Raw genomic sequence first — 26,957 nt, 5'->3', positions numbered from 1 at the left:
TAAGAACACACCAGTTTAATTTGTGGCACACTTATCAGTAACAAGCTGTACAATTTTTATTATTATTATTATACCCCTTCAAGTTACATTACGTTAACGGGTACTGGACAAGAAATAGTTTAATTTCAAAAAGGACCCCGTGGGAAATGAGCTAGAAAATCCCCCTTGATCCCTTGAAGTCGAAGTTTCTATTAATTCCCCAATTGTAGCACTCTTATATTACTTCAGTTAGGTTATTCTACCGGCATAATTAATCATTAATGAGCAACCGAAATTAATATATTTTTTTACATGAAATTTCGAAACTAAGCCGCCTGAAGAATGTATGGGTTAAGTAATGTTTAAAAACCCATAGATCCAAATTAATCATAAACCCATGTCCAATATATTAAGTATGTCATTCTAATATTTATCATAAAACGTGAAACGGTATTTATGATTTTTTCAAAATATTTTATTTTAATTCCAAGTTATACATCAAAGCAAAAGTTCATTGATAATAACAAAAAGTATACTTCATTGACAGTTCCCAACCTTTGACTGTAGACGCCATGTAAAATGGGAAGGAAATGACCATCCTCTCAACCTTTACACGAACCAAAATATCAGAATGGCCGTCAAGAGAGGGGGGCAATCCGATCAGTTTTCCCGGGGTCCGCAAACTCTGTCGACGGCCCTACATGATGTCACAGAAGAGCTTCTTTCAAGGTTAAAGGTTTATGGTGCCGCTCCAAACTTCAGTTCTTGGTTCTAGATCTAGCATCTGCTACTATATTTAGTCTATTCACGCGTGTTCCCCGTGCTACGTTCGTGAGGGTAATTAAACTCAGAAGGGGGTCGACAATATTCTAAGAGGTAAAGGGGAGTTTCTTATATTACAGGGCGCGAGAAAGATCCAATGAAGTATACTTTTTGTTTTCATCTATAAACTTTTCATTAAAACGGAACGTCCCATGCGTTAACGTCGGCATCGCTTAAATAATGATACAGTTTCAAAAAAACTATTTTCCAATTTCATAATGCTGGCCTTTACTTACTTTGTCAACGTCATTTATGAAGCTTTGATGTTCATTTCTTGGTATGCTGGATAATACATCAGTTATACAGCAGGCTAGTGGATGCACTACATATAGTCCAATCTGTACGAGAAAAGCAAGTGTTATTAGAAATGAGGATTTATTTTCATTGATGAGAAATTTATTCATTAGCTTTTGGTTTTTAGTAAGCCATTTAGGGCACTTTCCTTGCAAATTTCCCTCGATATTAAAATTGTCCAAGCAAGTGTAGTTGGTTCCGTATTGCGGTTTCTGAAATTTAATAAATAGATTTTGTTAACATTTTAAAAGCTGTTAAATTGAAGGCGATATTTCTTACCTCGAGTAGTATATTTTTAACTACATCGAAACATAATACTAAGGAAGAAAAAAGGGGGACTTGGAATATTTATAAAAAATCATCATCATTTACCGTCTTTATCTAAAATATTTTTCCTCTTTCGGCAAAATATTTTATATCTCATACTAAGCGTTATAGCGTACTCATTTTTGTAATAGGAACCGTCGATTTTCTTACAGTATACTGGTTCCATTTTTCCGAATTCGCAAGTCCCCTTTAGCTTTGATAGCATTACCGCTGCGAAAAACAGCGCGAAAATCTCGAATCGCATGATGATATTCAGTCGAATTAGAGACTCTAACTGTAGTTACGAAGCTTGCAGAGACTCGGTTTTAAAGGATTGTTCGTTAATTTTGAATGTGGGATTTGATATGTTATGACATTACATTTTGAAATTAAAAACGTATTACGTACTCTTTCCTTTGTGAAAGACGTAGACGAAGCGATGCACTAACAATTTTATTGTCCCGTCTTTTCTTCGTGATTAATATGCTTTTCTGACATACAATTTTGAATATAATAGTGAACGTTGATGTATAATGAAACTTTGGGGTTCGTTTAAAAGGAAAAAAAAAAAACAAAAAATACGCTTTGATCTTGCATTAGTTTTTCCTGAAAGATCATTAAATGCAGGCTGTTTCTGATTGGTCTGCTGTAAATTAAAGTGTGTGATCTTCGTACCAAACTTATTGGAAAATGTGCAAGAACGTGCATAGGGTCTACAACATTTAGTTACGGAGATACGCGCTCCCAAACATTGATTGGTCCTTAAAAGAATGAAATAGTCATAATACATTTGAGTAATTAACTTAACTTAACCAGCCTAGGCACACTTCTAACCATTTAAACGTACACTTTTCCTATATTTAGGTTCAATAACGTTTTTCGATTGACGACTATTGAAGGCTGGACATGTGTGACTATATCCTTGTTTTAGGGGCCAATCAATGTTTGAGAGCCCATTTCTCCAGTAACTAAATGTTGTAGACCCCATCCATGTTCTTGACCCTTTCCACACTTTTCACCCCAAGAACACACCCCCTTTAATTTGTGGAAGACTTATCAGAAACACTCTGTATTATTATTATTATAATACCCCTTCAAGTCACATTACCAAAAAACCGGTACTGAACGAGAAATAGATAAATTTCAAAAAGGATTTCATGGGAAATGAGTAGAAAATCCCCCTTGAAGTCGAAGTTTCTGTTAATTCCCCAATTGTAGCAATCTTATATTACTTCAGTTAGGTTATTCTACCGGCGAAATTAATATATTTTTTTACATGAAATTTCGAAACTAAGCCGCTTGAAGAATGTATGGATTTTAAAAGCAATGTTTAAAAACCCATATATAAAAAATTAATCATAAACCCATGTCCAATCTATTAAGTATGTCATTCTTATATTTATCATGAAACATGAAACGGAATACATGACGTTTTCAAAATATTTTATTTCAATTCCAAGTTATACATTAAAGCAAAAGTTCATTGATAATAACAAAAAGTATACTTCGTTGACAGTTCCCAGCCTTTAACTGTAGACGCCATGTAAAATGAGAAGGAAATGACCATCCTCCCAACCCCTACACGAACCAAAATATCAGAAGGGCCGTCAAGAGAGGGGGCAATTAGGTCAGTTTTCCCGGGGCCCGCAAACTCTCTCGAAGGCCCTACGTGATATCAGAGAAATTCTTTTTTCAAGGTCGAAGGTTTATGGTGGCGATCCAAATTCAATTCTTGGTTCTAGATCTAGCATCTGCTACTATATTAAGTCTATTCACACGTGTTTTCTTGTGCTACTTTCGTGAAGGTAATCATACACAGGGGAGGGGTCGATACTATTCCGAGGGTAAAGGGGAGATTCTTATATTACACCGCGAGAGAAAGATCCAATGAAGTATACTTTTTGTTTTTATCATGAGTTAATAATATGTTAGCTCCCTATAAGTTACTCAGGCAATTCCTTTTTATACTCCAGCGTTTTCTCCCGCGCCGCCGGCTTCCCAATTATATGCGACGCTCTGCGGCCGCCACGTGAACGAAAATCTTATTTACCCTTCTTTCCGGTTTTTCCCCGGAAGCGCGTGTAGTGGAAGCTAGCCAATGATATCGGAGCTATTTAAGCAGCCGAATATTTCGCTCAGTAGCCTCGGTTAAGAGATCAGTGGATTGGATTTAGCTCAGTTGTATAATTTTCTGGTTTGAAGTCACAATAACAACTCATATCTTTTGCATTCTTTATCAATATCGGCAAATTGCATTGAGTTGCTGCATTTTTTGTCTCAGTACTGACACAAACGCCATGATTTAACGTTAAATTGTTAAAACATAAACATTCACGACTAAAACACTCCCTTGGTGAAAAAGTAGCCGACGAGTCGAGGTCGAGGAGCCGTACGAGCGGGATTTTTTTTATCGACAAGAGAGAGCGCAACATTCGGATTTTTTCCCGCGCGGGCAAAATGAGAAGAAATCGCTGGATACATTACGCCTATGGAGCCTGAGTAACTTATAGGGAGCTAACATATTATTAACTCATGTTTTTATCTATAAACTTTTGATTAAATCGGAACGTCCCATGCGTTAACGTTGGCATCGCTTAAATAATATAAAAAAATAATAATAAAAAACTATTTTCCAATTTCATAATGTTGGGTTCTACTTACTTTTTTAACCTCTTCTTTGAAGGCTTTTCGTTCTTTGGTTGATGGTAAGCCGGACATTACCTCAATTATACAGCAGGCTAGTGGATTCACTACCGTTGCTTTAAGCTGTACGAAAAAAGCAAGTGTTGTTAGAAATGAGGATTAATTTTCGTAAATGAGAAATTTTTTCATTAGCTCGCTACCTCTTCGTTTTTAGTACTCCGTTCAGGGCACCTTCCTCCAAAATCTCGTTTGAGATTAAAATTGTCCAAGCAAGTGTAGTTGGTCGCTTATTGCGGTTTCTGCAATTTTATAAATAGGTTTTGTTAACATTTTAAAAGCTGTTGAATTGAAGGCGATATTTCTTACCTCGAGTAGTATATTTTTCGCCACATCGAAGCATAATACTAAGCAAAAAAGGGGGTCTTTTAATTATTTGGAATATTTATAAAATATCATCTTCACTTACCGTCGTTATCTGCAGGATAATTCGACTTGTAGCAAAATTTTCCATATATTGACTCTTCACTACCTCGTAAGAGGAACCGTCGATTTTCTTACAGTATATTGGTTTTGATTTTACGGATTGGCATGTCCGCATTCGCGTTGATAGCATAATAGCTACGAAAAATAGCGCGACAATCTCGAATCGCATGATGATATTCGGTCGAATGAGAGACTATAACTGTAATTACGAAGCTTGCAGAGACTCAGCTTTAAAGGATTTTTTTTTTTTTTTTTAATTTCGAATGTGGGATTTGATATGTTATGACATTACATTTTGAAATTAAAAACGCATTACGTGCTCTTTCCTATGGTACTTAATAATCGTGTTTACTCCACGAGAAAGACGTAGACTAAGCGATGCACTAACAATTTTATTGTCCCGTCTTTTCCTCATGATTAATATGTTTTTCTGACATAAAATTTTGAATTTAATAGGGAACGTTGATGTATAATGAAACTTTGGGGTTCACTCGAAAGGGAAAAAACAAAAAAATACGCTTTGATCTTGCATTCATTTTTGCTAAAAGATTATTATATACAGGCTGTTTCTGATTGGTCTGCTGTAAATTAAAGTGTGTGATCTTCGTACCAAACTTATTGGAAAGTGTCCAAGAAGGTGCATGGGGTCTACAACATTTAGTTACGGAGATACGCACTACCAAACATTGATTGGTCCTTAAAAGAATGAAATAGTCATAATACATTTGAGTAATTAGCTTGACTTAACCAGCCTAGGCACACTTCTACCCATTTAATAGTACATACACTTCTGCTAGATAAAGGTTCATTAAGGTTCTTAGATTGAAGACTGATATGTCTTACGCCTATTAGTGTCTCTAGGCCGGTTTTTTTTTGGAGGGGGGGGGGCTGGAGCCCCTCCAAATTTCAAACATAGCCCCCTCGAAATGATTCGTAAATCCTGCCAAAATATTTCTCTTAGCCCCCTGAAAATACGATACTAATATATGCATGCATCAAAAATTATATTGATTAATTGATTCGTTCAGTTTCATCTTTGTAGAGATGGATTTCAATATCAAACAGTTTAATTTTGAAGAAAAGAATATCCCTCTGGCCTAGCATCCCCGAATGAACGCAAAACAAATGGAGCAGAACATTCAAAAGACGCAGACATGTAAATTGTTTCATTATGGTCTCAGGTTCTTTCAAAAATAAAACGTTACTGCTTACACAACACGCGTGTTACTATATCCTTATTTTGGGGGGTCCATCAATGTTTGGGTGTCTGTATCTAGGGTAACTAAATGTTGTAGATTCCATGTTCTTGACCCTTTTCACTCAGCTTGACCCTAAGAACGCACCCCTTTAAGGCAGGCTTATCAGAAAATATCAAAAAGGACCCCCGTGGGAAATGAGCTAGAAAATCCCCCTTGAAGTCGAAGTAGTTTCTGTTGATTTCCTAATTGTAACAATCTTATATTGCTTCAGTTCGGTTATTCTACCGGCATAATTAATCGTTGATGAGATACCGAAGTTAATATTTATTTTTACATGAAATTTCGAAACTTAGCCGCTTGAAGAATTTATGGGTTTTAAAAGCAATGTTTAAAAACCCATATATAAAAAATTAATCATAAACCCATGTCCAATCTATTAAGTATGTCATTCTTATATTTATCAAAAAACATGAAACGGAATTTATGACTTTTACAAAATATTTTATTTTAATTCCAAGTTATACATTAAAGCAAAAGTTCATTGATAATAACAAAAAGTATACTTCATTGACAGTTCCCCACCCTTTGGCTGTAGACGAAATGTAAAATGAGAAGGAAATGACCATCCTCTCAACCTTTACACGAACCAAAATATAAGAAGGGCCGTCAAGAGAGGGGGCAATTAGGTCAGTTTTCCCGGGGCCCGCAAACTCTCGACGGCCCTACATGATATCAGAGAGGAGCCTTTTTTCAAGGTCAAAGTAGTCTATTCACGCGTGTTTCTCGGGCTACTTTCGTGAAGGTAATCAATCATACGCAGGGGGGGGGGTCGACACTATTCCGAGGGTAAAGGGGATTCTTTTACATTATTACACGGCGAGAGGAAGCTCCAATGAAGTGTACTTTTTGTTTTTATCTATGAACTTTTGATTAAAACGGAACGTCCCATGCGTTAATGTGGGCATCGCTTAAATAATGATACAGTTTCAAAAAAAAAACTATTTTCCAATTTAATAATATTGGGTTTTACTTACCTTTATAACTTCTTTTTTGAAGGCTTGTTGTTCTTTGTATGATGGTAAGCCGGACATTACCTCAATTATACAGCAGGCTAGTGGATGCACTACCCTTGCGTTAAGCTGTGCGAAAAAAGCAAGTGTTAATAGAAATGAGGATTAATTTTCATAAATGAGAAATTTATTCATTAGCTCGCTACCTCTTCGTTTCGAGTAAACTTTTGAGGGCACTTTCCTTGAAAATCTTTGAGATTAAAATTGTCCAAGCAAGTGTAGTTGGTTACGTATTGCGGTTTCTGCAATTTTATAAATAGGTTTTGTTAACATTTTAATAGCTGTTAAATTGAAGGCGATATTTCTTACCTCGAGTAGTATTTTTTTCATTACATCGAAACATAATACTATGGAAAAAAAGGGGACCTTTAATAATTTGGAATATTTATTAAAAACCATCTTCATTTACCGTCGGGATCTGTATTATAATACCCCTCGTGACAAAATTTTCCATAATCAAACACAAAATGAGTCTTCACTTCGACGTAAGAGGAACCGTCTATTTTCTTACATAATGATGGTATTGATTTGCCGAATTGGCAAGTTGATAGCAAAATGCCTGCAAAAAATAGCGCGAAAATCTCGAATCGCATGATGATATTCAATCGAATGAGAGACTCTAACTGTAAACTACAATGCTTCCAGACACTGGGCTTAAAGGATTGTTCGTAAATCTCGAATGTGGGATTTGATATGTTATGGCGTTGCATTTTTAATTAAAATCGTATCGCGCACTCTTTTCTATGGTACACTAGTCGTGTTTACTACACGTGAAAGATGTAGACGAAGCGATGTACTAGTGCCGTCTTTTCCTCGTGATAAATAAGATTTTCTGACATAAACTTTTGAATATAATACTGAACGTTGATGTATAATGAAGGGAAAATCAAAAATTTAAGGGTACGTACACTTTTGCTAGATTAATTAAGGTTCAATAACGTTCTTCGATTGAAGACAATTGAAGGCTAGCTGGATTTGACTTACTCCACATGTTATTGTGATTATTTCCTTGTTTTCAGGGTCTTAAAAAATATTTTTGACCCCGTATTTTTCGACTCTTTTCACTCAGTTTGACCCTAAGAACACACCCCTTTACTATGTGGCAGACTTATAAGAAACACCCTGTATTATTATTGTACCCTTTCATATCACATTACCAAAAACCGGTACTGAACGAGAAATAGTATAATTTTAAAGAGGACCCCATGGGAATTGAGCTAGAAAATCCCCATTGAAGTCGAAGTTTCTGTTAATTTCCTAATTGTAACAATCTTATATTAATTCAGTAAGGTTATTCTACCGGCTTATTTAATCATTAATGTGCTACCGAAATTAATGTCAATTAATTAATATTAAATGTATAGTGGAAGAGCCTAAAGAATAACCTACAGTTAGAATCTCTAAAATCTAAAACTAGGCTACGTTTGAAATATTTAAGATCACGAATACTTTATTAGGGAACCTAGTAAACTTAATTTGGCCTCAATTTAAACTTCGTTTCGCGTCTTATCTTAAAGAATTCACGAATGAGAGAGGGGATACCAAGTTTGGGCCCAATGACTTCTCCCAAAATCCTTTTCATGTTAAAAATAGACGTTGGAGGAACTGAAGAATTTTTACAATCCTTTTATATTTTATTGACTTTTCTGCCGCTTCCTTCTCTCTCTTTCTAAACAACTTCAGATTTTGAGGAGAAGAAAAAAGGAATTTCAAAGTGTTGACTGAACAAAAAAAAAGTTCCCAATGGTAAAGGGATGTAGAAAAACAAAAGAGAAAGAAACGGTGGTCTGAGGCCGTAAAATCTCCAGGATTTTGAGATTTGTGTTAAAGGGTCTGTAAAGTTCTGAAAAAAAAAGTCGTTATTGAAGTCACCCCCCCCCCCGGAGGGGTAAGCTTTTGGAAAAGCAGTAATTTCGTGAAATCGTAGCACAGTCAGTGTAGGTTAATACATCTCATCAGGGATAGATTTAATTTTAGAAGTAGGAATGGAGAACAAACGGTTAGTATTTACTTCAGTTATTCCGACTCATAGCCCAGTATAGAGCCCCTCCCTCCAACACGTAACGAAATGTTTAAATTATCTTATTGGCTCACTTAAACTACGTTTTGATATCGTTGCTGGCTGGGACGGTGAAAAATACGTAATTCCTCTTTATACCTCTGTCGCTATGACCTGCCTCTTCTTTCATACCCCCCCCCCGTGCCGTGAAAGGGGTCCGGGACTTTGACGCGCCCCCAGATTACTCTGTTCCCCATCCATTCCTACTTCTAAAATTAACTCTATCCCTGATCTCATTTAATTACCTCCTTTAAACAATCCTTTAACGGAAATTTAATATTATATTTACGTCGCTCCAAAGCGCCTATAGCTTTGAACCGTGCTGTGAGGTTAGTTTGTTGACCTAAACATTTTATACTGAATACTATACAGGGTGTTTGTGAAAGGTCTATCAATAATGAAAGGGCGTTTTTATTGGGCCATTTTGAGTCGAAAATGTTCTATGACATTTTGCCGTCCGAGCCACTGTTTACAAGTTATGATTGGAGTAATTTACGGATGACCCCTTAAATTTAATTAAGAAATTGAAAGACAGCGCTAATTTAATGAAGGGGTCATCCCTAAAATATTCAAATCATAACTCGAAAACCGTGGCTCGGACGGCAAAATGTCATAGAACATTTTCGACTCAAAATGGCCCAATAAATACGCTCTTTCATTATTGATGGACTTTTCAAAAACACCCTGTATACTCTTCTTATAGTTTATTTTAACAGTTTTTCTCGAAATATATTCCAATGCACGTAAATATAAATATAAATATAAAACCAAACATGAAGTTATTTGAGAGTTTTTCTTCACTCCATAGGCGCGAACTCTTAGATCCTCGAACGTCTCAAAGAAGACGATATACATTTATTTTTGTATCTTTGGCAGCTCCTAAAAAGTTAAGCCATTCGGAAAGACCATTTACCAAACGAGGAAACAGCTCAAATGGAATCCCAAGAGAGAGAGAGAAAAAAAAATCCAGTTATATATATATTTTTTTTCTTATAAGAAGTTACGGGTCAAGAAACTTCCGTCTCCCATTTCCGGCAGATCATTGTCCCCGATTATCACCCAAGCTAAACTATAAACTAACTCGGTGAACTTTAACAACCTCATTTTATGATTTTTAAGGACAAATTCAAGGCCTAATAAGAAACCCTTAACTTAATCCTTTTTATCCCATGTGGGAAAAATTGGACTAATAGCAAAAGTATATGGATATAAAAACCAAAAAGTACACTTCGTTGAAACTTGTTCCCCTCCTTTATCCCATAATTGTGTCGACCCCCCTCTTTGTACAACCAGATGCTAGCTCTAGTACCAAAAATTACCGTTTGGATCCCTAGCATAATGTATTACCAAGAAGTTATATCTAGTATCTCAGAGAGAAGATATAAATTCGCCAGATTTCCAGCTTTATCTCAGTCCAAACGTAGGTCCGGAGTCAATCCTCGTCTCGAAATTACAACCAGCATCTCATTGGTTCTTGAAAACTCACGTCAGCGCGACGACGCGAGTGACGAAAATTACAGTCATATTTTCCGACTGAGGAGAGGCGAAATAACCCGGCGCCTCCTTTTACGTCCCCCCTTGTATTTTGAAAGGGGGACTGGGACTAAGGCGCGCGAATACAAAGGCATCTTATACCTTCTCTCTGAGATACTGATATAACTTCTTGGTATTACTTTCTATAAACCTATGACGTCAAGAAGCTCTTTCCTGATTGGTTAGTTCCTGTAGGCGGTTGAGCGCAGGGTGGTTTACTAATCTGTTTAGTCAAAGGCAGGGAATTGTTAATGAAGTATACTTTTTGTTTTATATCTATACACTTTTGCCAATACTGGTTTTTCGTCTGAAAATCGCAATAACCCCGACGGAAAAATTATTGTATGTCACCTATGAAACTGGATGCAGTATCGAAAATAAATAATCAGTAATAATTAATGAGTAATTGTAGATATTCATAAGCTAATAGGAAACATTTGTGTTGCAAGCCATTTTCTCAACGTATCTAGGCGGGATATAAGGGAGGAGCGTTAAATTTTGCGTCACAAACTAGTTCGAGAAAAACGCTAGAATTGACTACATAGTCCTTCTTCCTATTTAGTCTGTACTCGGCCTTTGACAGCGCCCAGTCACCAGGCGTCGCTTTGCCTCAAATCTATGACCAAGTACGTTCTTTCATGACAAGTTCTCAATAACCAGTTACAAACTTATGGCCAACATATCTTATAGACTTATGTATTACGTAACATTTTTATTATTGCGTAACGTATTGTTAGTTTGTGACAAATTACTTTTTGTTGACTTGTAAGAAAGTTTCGGTTCGTTTCAGGTCGTTGATACTGGCTTAGAAATCTCTATAGAAAGCGTTTATTCTCTTTGATAAATGGTCCCTTTCAAGGATGTAAAAGTATAAAAATGAAAGCTAGTTTTCTTGGGAATTGTCAAAGACTCTTTTAGATTGGCTGCTTCGGGTATTAGTTATAAATGGGATTAACTTATCTCTATACTCTGACATCTTGTCAACGTTGTAACTTAAAGGGTTTGTTTACCGATCTTGAACCAATACAGATGTAGTTAGCGATAAAGTTTTATTGTATTTCTAGCAGAAAAGAGACACATTTTTGTTACTTTTTGCGACGCCATTTGAAAGATGACGGTATGTTTATCCTCAAAGGCTTAACGCCCATCTATAGGGATAGATTTAATTTATTAGGAATTTAAGTAGGAATGGAGAGCGGTTAGAATTTACTTCAGTCCGACTCATAGCCCAGACCCTCCCTCCAACACGTAACGAAAAGTTTAAATTATCTTATTGGCTCACTTAAACTACGTTTTAATGACGTTGTTGACGGGGACGGCGAAAAATACGTAATTCTTCCTTTTTGCCTCTGTCGCTATGACCCGCCTCTTCTTTCATACCCCTTCGTCCTGTGGAAGGGGGTCCGAGACTACTCGCGCCCAGATTACTCTGTTCTCCATTCCTACTTCTAAAATTAAATCTATCCCTGACAGCGCCTCACCAGGCGTCGCTTCACCTCGAATCTATGACCTACCTCATACACTTCATGACAAGCTCCAGTTTGTAACCAGTGACAAACTTATGCCCAACATTACTTATGAACTTATGATCCAGGTATTGTTGAAGCCTAATTTTCTAAACTTAACGCTTAATTAGGTTACAGTGTTTACCCGAGTTTATTCCGTATACGATCGGTGGTTTAATCATCATGGTTTATCGCTGTTATTATGCATACAGTTGTATAATATTCGGATTGTTTTGGTTAATTAATAAATACTCTATAGATGAGACTGTCTGAGATATTTCCCAATTTCGATATTAGGATATACTGTATCCCCGCTTTTAGAAACGTATTGATTGGTAACTCATTTGATATTACGCTAATGAGAAACGATTATCGCTTCAGTTATTATAATATTGAAGTACTGTACATGCGCCTAGTAAATTGGGATAATTGATTAATTCATCATTATAACTATTATAATTAGAAAATGATTTAGAAGCTTCGATAAGAAATTGAAGAAAGAAGCTCTCTAGACTCAGTGTCATTCATCTTATTTTTTGTGTTCTTGATATTTCAATTTTCAAATAAATCCGTATTAAAATATGATGGTTAAAGGTTCAATCAGTGTCTTGAGACTTAAAAGATTTGTGAGAAATCACGCTGTAAATCGTATTTTGGTCGGAAGTGATATAGCTTAGGTTTTGTTTTGAAATTTGAATAATGAGACTTGACCTATATATCAACCTCTGTTCAAGAGCAGTTAATAATTAAACGAAAGTTCAGTGGGAACCTAGACCCCTTTCAAATCCCCAGCAATCAACCTGCACAAACCTTGATTGCCTTGACGTCTGGACAAAAATCCACAAGCGCATGCATGCGCCTTGGCAAACAGTTAAGCAGCGCTAATAGAGTAATGATGAGGGAACTATTTATCGCGTGTGTGATTCGGTTTAGTATATAACCTTTCTATAATAAATATTAAGGGATGTTGGGAAGAATCATGTTACAATTACCTAGCTTTGTGGTACACTTCTCACGAAGAGTATATACTTCTGATAATACCCAATGTTATAAAAAATACTACCTTCAAACACAGCGCGTATTTTTTAGTTCAAGCATTAAGTTGTTTTGCATATTATTTATTTTTTCTCTTCATTTCTTTCTTGTCTTGTAACAGATGTTGGTTAGAAGAAAGCATATATCAATGGATTCTCTCTGGACCCGTTATTGTCTCTATGCTGGTAATTATTTTGATTCAACTTTTTTTACTGGTCAGGGAAAACTTGGAAAGGTTAGGGAATTTCAAAACGGGCCAAAAAGGTCAGGGATTATTTAAGAATTTCAGGAAAGTCAGGGAATTTTGTTAAAGTGGCTAAAATATCTGCGGATCAACTATCCAGCTTGGTAACGTTTAATCCAGTTCACGTTTGACCAGACACCGAAATCGGTTAAGCTTGCAATTGTTAAGTTAGGTTTCGAATAATGACAATTGGGCCTAAAAAGTCAGGGAAAATCGTAAAAAAAGGTCAGGAAAGACCTGGAAAAGTCAGGGAATTTGAATTTGAAAATTTCGAGGCAACCCTGTTACTGTAAGTTGTTTTTTTTTAACATTTTAATTTGTATATTTTTAGATCAATTTCATATTTCTCATCAACATTGTTCACGTTTTGGTGACGAAACTTCGGGCGCCAAATTCGCAAGACACTCATCAGACGAGAAAAGCGGTTCGAGCTACGTTGATTCTGATTCCTTTGTTGGGTTTGCATTACGTCGTTACACCCTTCCGTCCCGAACCTAAGACGGTCGGCGAAGCTGTCTACGAAATTACTTCCGCTGTCGTCACGTCGTTTCAGGTCTGTGTTTAACAACCTTTATTTACATCGCACGAAACCTTTGCATTTTGCGTATGTTGTTTATAGTATTTAATTGCTTTGCGATGCGTTTTAAGTAGAAACTTGTTTAAAACCGTATTCTGTTCAGGGGGATGGGAAAACGGACTCAGGGATTTGTCCATTCTAAAAACCACGCCTCGAGAAAGGCGGGATAATGATTGTAGAATGCCAAGGTCATTTTATCAACGCGGTTTAAAGCCAGGGGTACATTTGATTACAGGGGACTTTGTGTGATTTCAAGCATTTTAAACGATATAATTTGATTCACTGTGAATTCACCTTGATTCGATTTAAAGCTAAGAGACTGGGGGCATTTTCTGGTATGTCAAGGTCACTTGAAATTGAGTTTTAAAGGTTATCGTGGGAGGAGGAAGTAGTAATTGAAGCCCACTGTGTTCGTATATACAGGCATGCATAAATTAAGGGGGATGTTCTTTGGGAAATCAATTTTGAGTCGAAAATGTATAACTTCTATCTCCATTTTGATTGCCACAAGGGACACTGTTTTCGAGTTAAGATTGTACATAGTAGTTTACGGATGACCCTTTATATTTAATTAAGAAACTGATTTAGATAATGATTTCTAATTTAATTAAGGGGTCATCCCTAAAACACTCAAATCATAAGTCGAAAACAGTGTCCCTTGTGACAAAATTGAGATAGAAGTTTTTTCGACTCAAAATTGATTTCCCAAAGAACATCCCCCTTAATTTATACCATATTACTTATCAGTCTAAACACCCTGTTTATATATAACGACCCATCTACTTCCTTCGTTCTAGTCTAAAGTGACACTTCTCCCTATTATTGTCACTATGTCTATCAGGGTTCATACAAACCTGGAAAACCGGGAAAAACTGGAAAAATGAGGGAAATAAATAGTTGACAAAAAACTCAGGGAAAAATCAGGGAAATTTATAATTTTTAGTAAAATTCAGGGAAATCAGGGAACTTTGTGTCAAACAGGAGCTGAGTAATTAAAGAAACTGTTCATCAACATACCCTCCATAGGATTAACATTACACTATACTTTGGAGGCTCATAACTCTGGTTATATTAGAGATACGGGGATGTCCTTTGATTATATAATAGTCCTATTTGCCCCTTCCTCCTTCGTTAACATTTGCTCCATAGGATACTCCATATACGGGAAATACCTGGAAAATTCAGGGAAGTATATGGGAAAAAACCTGGAAATCTCAGGGAAATTTGTTTTTCAAAAGTTGTATGAACCCTGTCTAAAGACGCGTAGTCGCGTACCACTATTTAATACCGCGTGCGCCGCCTGGCGGGAGATGGTACAAAAAAAGAGAAAACCCTATCTCTCTCTCTCAAGGGTAAAATTGTGTTTATCCTCCTTGTCCTTTATACATCTTCTTTCTTTCTTTCTTTCTTTCTTGAAAAGAACATCTTTTCGGAATATCAAAATATGTCGCCAAACTGAGCTGCGTTAAAAAAATATAACCTTCCTTAGCTCTCCATGCGGACCAAAATTTACATTTATATAACCCAAGAGAGAGAGAGAAAAGACTATATACGTAGAAAGTCCCTTGTATATTTTGTTTACAGGCTAAGAATGACATTTTCTTCAAACAAAATAGCTATGTTTCCATATGAATTACGGTCCCTTTTGAAGGATAATGGTTTGTGTATAGCGTGCGGGGAAATCTGATATATTTGCTAAATAACTTTTGCCGTCTTGAGTTATACGACAACGACAGCGATGTGGAAAAATCGTGTAGGGCATATTTTTTTTATTTTTTTACTTTGAAGAATAATAGCTCTTTCTTTCTCTGGCAATAGGCTTAGTGAAAGTGCTAAAATATGTCCTTTAAAAGGCCCACTGCCCACTCTTCCTCCAAAAAAGAAAGGGTTGAAATATAGTTGAAAATACATGTATTAGTTCGTTTTCTTCTTAGAAAGCAAATGTTGAAAGATGATATTTTTCCATGATATTTGGGAGGGTGGTTTTTTTTTTCTAGTTTAGTCAAGCGGTAGACGCAACCTGACGCTAAAGGTGCCTTCACAAATGTGTTTTTTTTTTAATAGAGATGTGACTCAGAAATTTATCAAATACCACCATAAATTACTGATTATCTTATCGTAATTTTACTAAGGTAATTTAAGGCTGTGAATTACCAAATGGTTTCCAAATTTTGGAGGTTAAGAGTCAAAACCTCTTAGAGTAACACTAGGCTATAAGTACAGTTTCTCCTAAATTTCTTATTAGTTCAAGCTGTTTTAAGCACCTAAACTAAATATAAAGTGCTTACAATTCAACGGTTTTTTTTCAAATTTTAATAGACTATAAACACGTGAAATAATAAATTACCCACATAACGGTAATTTTATTTCTTTCAAAATTTGAAGTGGTAAATTGCGGTTTTTAAAAATTACTGTCATTTCATATCTCTAGACCTGGAAGTTTATTTATTTTTTAAACAAATAGAAATATTATAAACATTTTGAGCTCGTCGGGTATTAGTCGGGTTTTTCGCATTATTTTGAATAGCCTGCACATTTCATTCGAGTATTTCTCCACCGTTTGTGAAGTCACCATTACTATAAAAGATTGTCGTTTTTTTGCTCTCTTTCGGAAAAAGGGCTATTTTAGCCTTGGAATAAATTTTCCTCTATCGCAAGTTTTGCTAAACCATATTTGACTTGTCACTTTTGCTCGTATTTTGTGCCATTTTTTACCGCGGAAGCCGAAATTAAAATTCCACCCTCCCTTCCCCCTTTTTTTTGGATGTCGCGGAAGTAAAAAAACTGTCACAATGCAACGTTTAACTTGATTATTAATGTCACATATTATTTATCTTACTTGAAAAAATTCTATAGTGACGTTAGAGAGTTTAAGAAATTAACCTCGAAGAAAAACCCTGTACGTCAATTAACGTTTCGCGCCTGAATTTGCTAAGCCTAATTTGACTTGAGAAGTACACGTGATTTTTCTTCCGACATTCTATAAATTTCTTACGTCTACAACTCTACACGTTATTTGGAAAAAGTATAAAGACCGACCAAGAAGTGATATCAAGTTTACTAGGGAGAAGGTATAAATTCGCCACATTTCTAGCTTTACCACCAGTCCAAACGTATAGTAGGTCCGGAGTTAATCCCTGCCGCCTCTAAATTACAACCAGCATCTCATAGGTTCTTGAAAACTCACGTCAGCCCGACGCGAGTGACGAAAATTATGCATTTTCCGACTGAGGAGTGGCGAGATAGCCCGGCCTCCTTTTACTTTTTACTTTTTTACCTTGTATTTTGAAAGGGGTGACTGGGAATATGGCATGCGAATGCTTAGGCATCTTGTACATTCTCCCTAGTAAACTAGATATCCCTTCTTGGACCGACATTTTAGGTGGTTCACTTAATTACTACCATATTTTAACACCATGTTTAACAGATGTAAGGGGAAAGTGGCGCTAGGTACGTTATCATATAAGCCAAGATAGTATAGTCAAGTACGTTTCCCCCATATATAAAATTAACAAATTTATTATTAAATTTTTTTATTAATCCCCTGCAAAGTGGCTTCACCCTGAACAAGTATGTGCGGCAGTGTAAACATTTCTACAGGGGCTATGGGAAAATACACTAGTTCTTTACCCCTAGATGTAGGCTTTTAAGATTACTCAATAATTATAAAATTAACTAATATTTCCTGTTTTGATTGATATTTAGTTAACTAGTTAACGATATACACAACGGAATATATCGTTTTGAATCATCGCTTTCGTCACCTTGCAATCCGATATTCCGAGTATTGAGCGGAAAATAAATTTCACGGTGTTTGCAACGTCTTTAATAAGATTCTGCTGTATTCCCTTATGCTCTAGCCAATATAGTTATAACTACCAGCTAGCGTTCGACTGTATTAGATAGAGTTTATTTGAAGATAACATGTTGTGATATCTAGGCTATCGGCGATACTCAATTTCCTAGTGTAGAAATATTCTTTCCTCACTTGGGAACGTTCCTTTTGAAACGAAGTTCTGTAGTTAACGTCCCACCCGGAATTGGATATTAGATTTTCCAGCGAAACCACGGTTTTAGGGTCATTGCATACTCCATTGAGATGGAATCACTGGCTTTGGCTTTGGCTTTCCTTCGCCTTGTTCGATTAATTTTGAGTAGAGTTATTTTAGGTTTTAGTGTAAAAATAAAAGGCAAGAGCTCTCTATCATATCTTTAAAAAGCTTATCTTGTGATTGAGGAGAATGTTCCCCAGAAACTCCTTAAGCCTGATTCTAATTCGTCCATCTCATTTATATTCTTAAACCTATTTTTCGAGCAAAAAGGTTATAGTTATTGAAAATTTAAAAATATTTTAGGAATTGACTTTATTTGCTTGAATTACACGATTCTGAAGCTAATTTTGAAGGGGAGTAGTAGACTTAAATTGACCTAATGTAAATTTGCCGTAAATATTTTGATTATACAGGGTGTTTCTTATAAGTCTGGCATAAATTAAGGGGGCAATTTTGATTTATCAGAAACACCCAGTATACTATTATTAGTTCTGTATGCTTAGTACGTCAGCAATATCGTTTGATTATGGAATGTTTAGAGCGGAGAGAAAAAATCAAGAATGGCAATCTCGACAGAGATATTCACCTCTGTACAGGGTGTTTCAAAAAAGGTAGTAGAACCGAAGTACAGTGGTTTCTAGTGAAAATCAATTTTGAGTCGAATATGTAAATTTCTTTGAGATTTTGGCATTATTGTTGGAGTGTTTTAGGGATGACCCCTTTAAATTTAATTAAATATCTGAAAGAGAACCTTAATTTAATTAAGGTTTCATCCATAAAACACTCCAATCACAACTTGTAAATGGTGCAAAAATGTCAAAGAACATTCACCCATAGAGCCAACCCACTGTATACTTAATTCGCTCGTACCATGCGTCTTTTTGTAACACCCTGTATATCTTTCTCCCTAACAACCGTGACCGGCATTTTCACTCACCGCGGTCCCTATCTATTTTTACCCATAATCCAGTTTGATTCACTTCATCGAGCAAAAATTATAGATAGGGGGACATAAATGAGTGCAATTTTGTTAAGAATTTCCGGGAGTATTTCAATTTAGTCAAGTAGGGCCTTGCCAGTTCTTTAATATTCTGGTGACTACCCTTCAAAAATCGGTAGACACCTTTTCTTAAGATTACGCGAACCGCACTTCGTGTCGTCAAGTTTGTTGACAAGGCAAGGCAAGGCTAGCTTCTTCCGTATAGCCCCCTTAGGCCTAGCGTTAAGCCATCCTTTACTTTCCAATCTTATCTTCTATACATCCCCATCGCCTCTTGATCTTCCTTCAGCTTCTCTCTGAATTTCTTTCGGCACGCGCGGCTTACCATCGATCAAGCTCCTGTCCTGGGTCACCTTCTCGAATATAAAACTACTCGTCCTTGAAGAGGAATTTAAACCCTGTATAGAAAAGGAAACTTAAAATATTTGAAACTCTATATAGCGGAAACTATTTTATCCTGGACAATTTTGAGCCTGCATTTTTAAGGAATTAAGGCTAGTTCACATCAAGAAGTGATATCTAGTTTATTAGGGAGAAGGTATAAATTCGCCACATTTCTAGCTTTATTTCCAGTCCAAACGTATAGTAGGTCCGTAGTTAATCCCCGCCTCTAAATTATAAACAGCATCTCATTGGTTCTTGAAAACGCACGTCAGCGCGACGCGAATGACGAAAATTACAGTCATATTTTCCGACTGAGGAGAGGCGAAATATCCCGGCCTCCTTTTTCGTCCCCCCTTGTATTTTGAAAGGGGGACTGGGACTATGGCGCGCGAATACCTAGCCATCTTTTACCTTCTCCCTAATAAAATAGATGCCACTTCTTGTTCACATTTACTGTCTAATTTCGACGTGATGTTCATGTCATTTCTAAAATCATGGACACTGGGAGGGAGTAAAGTGGTCCTTTCATCCCAATAAAATCCTATTCTATATCTATATGAATATATTGGCCTTGATGCAGCTTGGTGAAATTAGGAAATGTACGAGTTGTGACTGTGCATTAAGAACAAACATAATAAATAAATAAATAAATAAATACTTTCTCAAATATACAGGGTGTTTCTCACAAGTCTATCATAAATTAATTTGAGTCAAAATGCCACTGTTTTCGAGTTATGATTTGATTGTTTTATGGATGACCCCTTAATTAAATTAGAAATCAATGCCTTTCAGTTTCTTAATCAAATTTAAGGGGTCATCCGTAAAATACTAAAATCTTAACTCGAAAACAGTACCCCGGACGTCAAAATGTCATAGAAAATTCTCGACTTCAAATTAGATTATGACAGACTTATCAAAAACCCCTTTATACTTGCCAATTTGGTCCTTTACAATCGTATTATTTGTCATATAAAATCAAATATAAAACAGAAATAAGTAATATTTTGAGTTTTAATCGTGCTAACTAACTAACAGTACTAACTCCATGGTTAAATTAACTATAATAATGGAAAACCACAAGTATTCTAACCCCCTTGTTAATTAACCCAGAATAGAAACCTTTGAAATTAGCCTGATAAAATTTCAAAACAAACCAGAGTATAGGGACAAAAATGCAACGAAGTGTTAACGCTTTATTTAAAAAAAAAAAAAACCAGCCAAAAATTACTGCTTGAATTACTGGGCCCATCTCTAATTAGTACTTACTAGGATTAACTAACTTTGTCCGCCCCCATAAAGGAGTTCTCTTTTTAATAGACTTTCTATACCGGTATAAAAACCGCTAGATATTTACTTTCTTTCTCTTATTTTGCGACACGCTCGAGTTGGTAACCCCTTTTTCTACTTAACGCTTCTTTGAACTTCTCCGGACAAAGTATCCACTTAATTAGATTTAATTTTTTTATAAAGATTTCTTGTCAAAATACAGACTTGGCACCCAAAGTTGTTTATGTTAGGTTTTGATACGGTTATTGGTAGCAACTGCTAGTACGATATTTAATTCGGTTGGAATGCATGCAGCTAATAAGAATAATTGCTTCTTTGAACCCGCCCTGGACAAAGTAACTAACCTAAATCAGATTTAAAGTTTTTATTTTTATAAGAATTTTTGTAAAAATGCAGACTTGGCACCCAAAGTTTTTATGTTAGGTTTTGATAAGGTTATTGGTAGCAACTGCTGGACGTGCTGGTACGATATTTATTTGGGTAGGAATACATACAGCCAATAGGAACCGTTGTGTACAGCCATTTTATCAACGTATCTAGGCGCTTTTGTGGGAAGAGGAAGCCTAATCATTATGTATGACGAATTTTAAATCATCAATAATGTATCCTTGCGCGCGCCTGACCTCGCGTTGCTTCCAACCAATAAAATTGCAGTTGGAAAGACGTCAGAATTATGAGGCGTGACCGATAGTAAGCTCTCAAGCCCGGCCCACTAATCTCGCATAGAAATCAACGTTGGAGATATGAGGCGCAATGATTCCTAGTAGCTTTATGCATTCCTGATTTGGGATTTATGGTTTCAACCGTGGAGTTTCCCTGAACGCAGGGAAGGTTGCAAGGGTTTTATAATGTTAGATAAAATTATCGGGTCATGTTGATTGTTGTCGATATCTTTGTTGTTTATAGTGCATGATTGGTGCATTCCGTTTCTCTTTTTGAAAAATTCTAAATTTATTTGTGATGTTTATTTTAGGGTCTTTGCGTATCTCTCCTTTTCTGCTTCTTCAATGGAGAGGTAACCTCTGTTTATACTAACACTTATTTCTTCATAATTTGTGTTTTATAAGTTTGACATTTAAGCCGCGTTCACACCAAACACTTTGAAACCGTTTTGAACAAGGCTTACCTACGCATCTTCAAGAACCGTGATTGTATTTTTTAATATAAAATGTCTCTGGTTTTAACAACGAAACATTACCGTTGAAAACGGTTTGAAAGTGTTCTCGTGTAAACACGACTTTAGAATGAAGCTGAGATTTGAAAACTGCTTCACGAGAAATGGTGTACTAACTCGAACTTATGAAACATTTTATATACTTCTGATTTTACTTAAACTTGGGTTTCAAAGTCTTAATCACTAATTATTACTTTTCGAATCGTGTAATCCCTTAAATTAGAATTAAAATTAAAAAAAAAAACCTCTAAATTTTAGTTAAGAATTATCATTTGAAATTTTTACATTGTTTACATTTTTTTAATACATGTCATTAACTATGATTGATTTAAAGTTAGTGGGCCAAACTAATGAAATTAAAAATTGGTCGAGTTTTTTCCATCCATCTATTTTAAATAAACAATGTTAATTAATTTTTAATTATTTAATTTCAAGACTTTGAAACCTAAATTATATTTACTTCTCTTAATCTAATTAACCAAATTACTAACTTTTCCGATAATCATTTTCTTACTAATCTTAATCAGATCATCTCTTTGGTCAAAAAGAGATTCAATTGTCCCAACAAAAAAGAATTGGAACGCTCAAAACACTATTGTGGCAATACTACAGTTTGCGTAAGCTATAACTAACACCTTCTAAAGGCTTTTTCAGACGATAGAACTTTTTGACTCAACTAGATGGGTCAAAACGTTGAGTCAGCAAAAATTGGTTAGTGATCAATTTATAATTTGGTATAATTTAACAAGTCCAACTTCCGTTCAAAGGTCCCCCAAATAGTTTACTCAACTAAATGAGTCAAAAAGTTGTATTTTTTGAAATGGTCTTAAGTTACTAATATTTCTAACACTTTTCTTTGTATTTGTTAAACCCCGGCTATCTTTGGAAATTCAGTGCGAAATGCAAGAAGTAACGGCTGTTTGAGAATTTCAAAGATTTCATTGAAAATTTCAAAAATTAAAAAAAATGTTAAATTATTTTAAACAAATATAACGGGGATACAAACAAATTTACATAACAATTAATGACGGTACAGGGTAATTAAGAAAGTCCCTGTTAATTAGGGTCATATATGAGCTCATTAGATTTATACTCTAATTAAATTCAATGTAAATGGGAAGAAACTTTGAGAATGTTCAAATTTTGACCAACAGAATCAAAATCATATGAAAATAAGGCGCGCTCATATAAATCGATACAAAAATTTAGTTAATTATTAATTAACCAGTGTCGTTCGTTGCAACAAGCAATTTTAGTTGATGTTACTTTAGATCCTGTTAATTTAAGTACTTATATATTAATAATTAACATTAATTAGAGACTTTGAAAAAAGGTCACGTGATAGCATGTAGATATTTCAATTTGTCTTATGACATTTAGCTAATTGGTCTTCGTAGACTGTAAGTTAAAAATATTGTATATTTTCAAGAGTAAATCAGTGAGGCGCCCTTATATCTACAGTTCAAACACAAATGAGGAGGAACAGAGGGAAATCCTTTAAATATTTTTCAAAATTTCATAGATGTATCAATCCGCATAAATGACCGTTAAAATGAAATTCACCAATGAAAGCAGTGATAACTTTGACGCTTTCTTTACACCCTAGCGACATCTTACGTCTATTTTGAATTTTAGGCTAGTATAAAATTATATAGCTCCTCACAGTTGCAAATATTTTGCATAATTTTATTGTTATGCCATTTTAATTTGGAATGTAAATACAGATAATTCAGAAACTAATCTACGGGACTACATTTTCTCGCCCTTAATACAACCTTCTAACCACCCCTGTTATGTTTCCTCATTGATTGAGGAACTGCGAGATAAGGGAAAGTTGCAAACTCCTTGGCTTGATTTACTCTTGGAATCATTTAAACGGGTTATTTTAAGGGTAAGGCTTACCTTTTTAATGAAAGCTTAAATAATTATAGTAAAAGATATATATAAATACCAGTATATTTATAAATATTTGTCGATAAAAAATGTGGTTTTAATAATCGTTAATGTTTAATTTAAATAATAATTTTACAATGAAAATATGTCAATTCCTTCGTGGAAATTTGATGGTAACCAAAAATAAATATTAAAATAAATCCCATTAAAATTTACAAGGCCTTTTATACCCTTAATTTTCTCCCTCAAGTTCTAAACCGCGAGCAAATAATCTTCTAAAACGAAGACGGGAAAACTTTTCAATTAGGCTTAGTTTTAAAAGTAAAATATATATGACGTTAGGCTTGGTGGATTTTGAGCTTTCGGTTCCGAAACATTTTACGAGCAGCTATGGGCAGTCGAAATTTTACTCTTGAAATAAAACGTTGCGCCTCGATTTTTAACGTACTTTAACTACGTCCTAACTTCCGAAAGACACAAAACTACCCGCCATCATCGCCGCACTACGAAATTTCGAGCTATTTAATATTATATTAGCACCTTGGAACGAAACTGAGACTACATGCGCACGCCGGTTTAGCGCCACAAAGAAGTTAAGCTGCTAATTGGTCGTCCTAAATTCTCTAGACGGGCTTTCTATTGGTTTATGCAGGAATACATCTACTTGTAATCCTTAAGAGGCCATTTTCTGAGTCTTTTTGTAAAATGAAAGGGAGGAGGTATAGAAACTTCACCCCTGACGTCATGAACCACGTGATATTGACGTAGCTAGCGACCTGTACCGAGACTCCAACGATCTATGAGCGTCCAAACCGAATGTAAAGGTCTCGTTGCGTGTGCTGTACGGGTAAACCACGTGGGTAGACCTAGGGTCGACCGGTATATATAAATGTGAATAGCCAATTAAAAGCGAGGAAGAAAGTGCGGACGGTTTAACGAAGTTTTACCTTTAATCTGATACTAGTATTGGGTCTAATATGGCCTCCAAAGACTCCGTATGAACTGAAACTAGACACCTAGTCCTTGTTATTCGCGAGATTGCGACATGCTAGTTTTTGAACTAAAACGAACTTGCAACCACGTCTCTCCTCGATCACGTGCCACTGACGTATTTCAAATAATTTTTACCCACTCCGATTCGTCGATGCCTGGCTTAGAAGAGATCCTTCATCATTTGCGATCGTAGCAAAGTGCTAAGAATCTATTTTAACTTGGCTTTAAAACTGACGTCTTATCTCGGGGTTGGGTTGAATTAGGAAAGGAAAACGCTAATGCTCCCGACAAAGAAACGAAAAGAAAATAAAAGTATTTCGGATTCGTGACTGGTTGTAATCAGTCCTAAGTAAGATCATTGCTGGAAGTATATGCATAAAGCGGGAGATGACTAACTTTTGTCAAGAAGTTATATCTAGTTTATTAGGATGAAGGTATAAGATGCCTAAGTATTCGCGCGCCATAGTCCCAGTCCCCCTTTCAAAATATAAGGGGGGGTACGTAAAAGGAGGCCGGGCTATTTCGCCTCTCCTCAGTCGGAAAATATGACTGTAATTTTCGTCATTCGCGTCGCGCTGACGTGAGTTTTCAAGAACCAGTGAGATGCTGGTTGTAATTTAGAGGCGGGATTAACTCCGGACCTACTATACGTTTGCACTGGAGATAAAGCTGGAAATGTGTGGCGAATTTATACCTTCTCCCTAATAAACAAGATATCACTTCTTGCTTTTGCACTTTAAACTCGCGCGCCATTTTGACTCTGGGAGAAAATGTTCTTATAGCGTGTCGGAAACTAATTTGCTACTTGGTGCTTATTTTTCAATATTTTTATTCCAACGAATAGACATTTTAGATTACTTTAGATGTTTTAATTAATATGGGTCTACGGAGGAAACCGGCGTCTGTTAAATCCGGTGGGTTTAGTTGAATTATTAATGCGAATATAATCCCGAAAGTTATTCTACCGTTTTTTAAGAAAATCAACGCGTAATAAAACATTCATTAGCTCGAAATATGGAATGCTAATTTAGTATTTTTACTTAAATTTTTCTAGTTAGTTAATTTTAGTTAAAAGAAAAACAGCCTAGCCTAGTAATATCGCTTATTTTAATATTAAATATTCATCATATAGGGTATAAGTTATTTCTGGCACTCTTTTGAAGTCCATTTTTTGGTGACTCCTTTTGAAAATAAAACATGTTTATTTTCGTCCTAAATTTAATAAACCTTAGCAGGAATACATACAGCTACTAGGAATCATTGTGTATCCAATTTCTCAAACGTATCTATAGGCGGATTTTGTGGGAGGAGCATGAATATCCTATATTTCTTAGAGTTTAGCATCAAATTTATCAAAATTTATAGAGATCACTTTTGACTAGACATCGAAATTGCTTCAAAGGCTCGCTCAGGATGTTTTATGTATTATATTTTAATTAAGTTCCTCTTTTCAAAGCAAAATCCAATTTATTTAATTTTTTCGATTTTTCTACATAATTTAAGACAAAATAGTATAATATATGAGCATTTTTAGTTACATATATTTTCCTATAAAACACATATTTCTCCTATAAAATCCTATAATTCCGAGAAGAAAAAATCCTATTTTTCTTATATTATGAATGTAAAAGCAAGGTGCTCAAACACTCTATTTTAGGCCTCCCCGACTTCAGAAAAGCCCTTGCGACTCGTTGTATCTTAAGCTTCATAAATGATGTAAAAATGTTTACTTCGAGTTATGAGTGTTACAAAATCTGATTGGATCCAATCTCGGAATGGGTCTGGTTCGGATCTCCGTGCTGTACATGTATAGAACGTTCCTCGATACCAATCGGGTCTACCACGTACGCTTCTTGCTGGTGGCTAATCCGTCAGATTCGCCTTTCATCTCCCTGGGGGGAATGTTGGTGGCCGCTCGAGGGCTGATAAGAATTCTCGCGGATCGCTTTTGCTATCGGAGATCTTTTATCTTATTTTTTCTATACCGAGATAAATCTTCTTTTTCTTTTATTTTCCAGCTCACGATTGTCTCCCCCATGGTTTCCCGCTTTTAGCCCACACTGCCCTAAGATTAGCCCGTAACGAGATAGGCCCTCAAATAAAGGAAAGTGATGAAAGAATGATATCCTTATCCCAATAAATAATCTCTTAGAGGCAAAATATAATAAAAAATAGACCATTTTCAAAATTAAGATATACCAAGAAGTGATATCTAGTTTAATAGGGAGAAGGTAAAAATTCGCCACATTTCTGGCTCTATCTCCAGTCCAAACGTATAGTAGGTCCGGAGTTAATCCCCGCCGCCTCTAAATTACAACCAGCGTATATCTCATTGGTTCTTGAAAACTCACGTCAGAGCGACGCGAATGACGAAAATTACACGTATTTTCCGATTGAGGAGAGGCGAAATAGCCCGGCCTCCTTT

At 35.7% G+C, this 26,957-nt stretch overlaps 1 protein-coding gene across 3 annotated transcripts in view; it reads left to right on the top strand.

Moving 5' to 3' along the window:
* Positions 1 to 26,957, top strand: part of LOC149710089 (calcitonin gene-related peptide type 1 receptor-like) — a 152,692-nt gene that overhangs the window by 95,274 nt on the left and 30,461 nt on the right. The window contains exons 14-18 of one of the 3 annotated variants that reach the window (XM_089859119.1): positions 13,050 to 13,113; positions 13,504 to 13,725; positions 21,446 to 21,487; positions 22,174 to 22,263; positions 22,541 to 23,757. In XM_089859119.1, coding sequence (XP_089715245.1) covers positions 13,050 to 13,113; positions 13,504 to 13,725; positions 21,446 to 21,487; positions 22,174 to 22,263; positions 22,541 to 22,570 — 448 coding nt within the window. In that variant the 3' untranslated portion in view covers positions 22,571 to 23,757. Of the gene's footprint in view, positions 1 to 13,049; positions 13,114 to 13,503; positions 13,726 to 21,445; positions 21,488 to 22,173; positions 22,264 to 22,540; positions 23,758 to 26,957 lie in introns of those variants that run through there. The other 2 variants (XM_089859128.1, XM_089859116.1) reach the window with 2 other exon arrangements.

The sequence above is a fragment of the Phalangium opilio genome, unplaced genomic scaffold (assembly GCF_054372755.1).
Source record: "Phalangium opilio isolate 3A_F unplaced genomic scaffold, DU_Popi_V2 ptg000011l_1, whole genome shotgun sequence".
Lineage (NCBI taxonomy): Eukaryota > Metazoa > Arthropoda > Arachnida > Opiliones > Phalangiidae > Phalangium > Phalangium opilio.
Note: the sequence above shows the minus strand (reverse complement) of the source record. Positions and strands in the feature narration are given on the sequence as shown.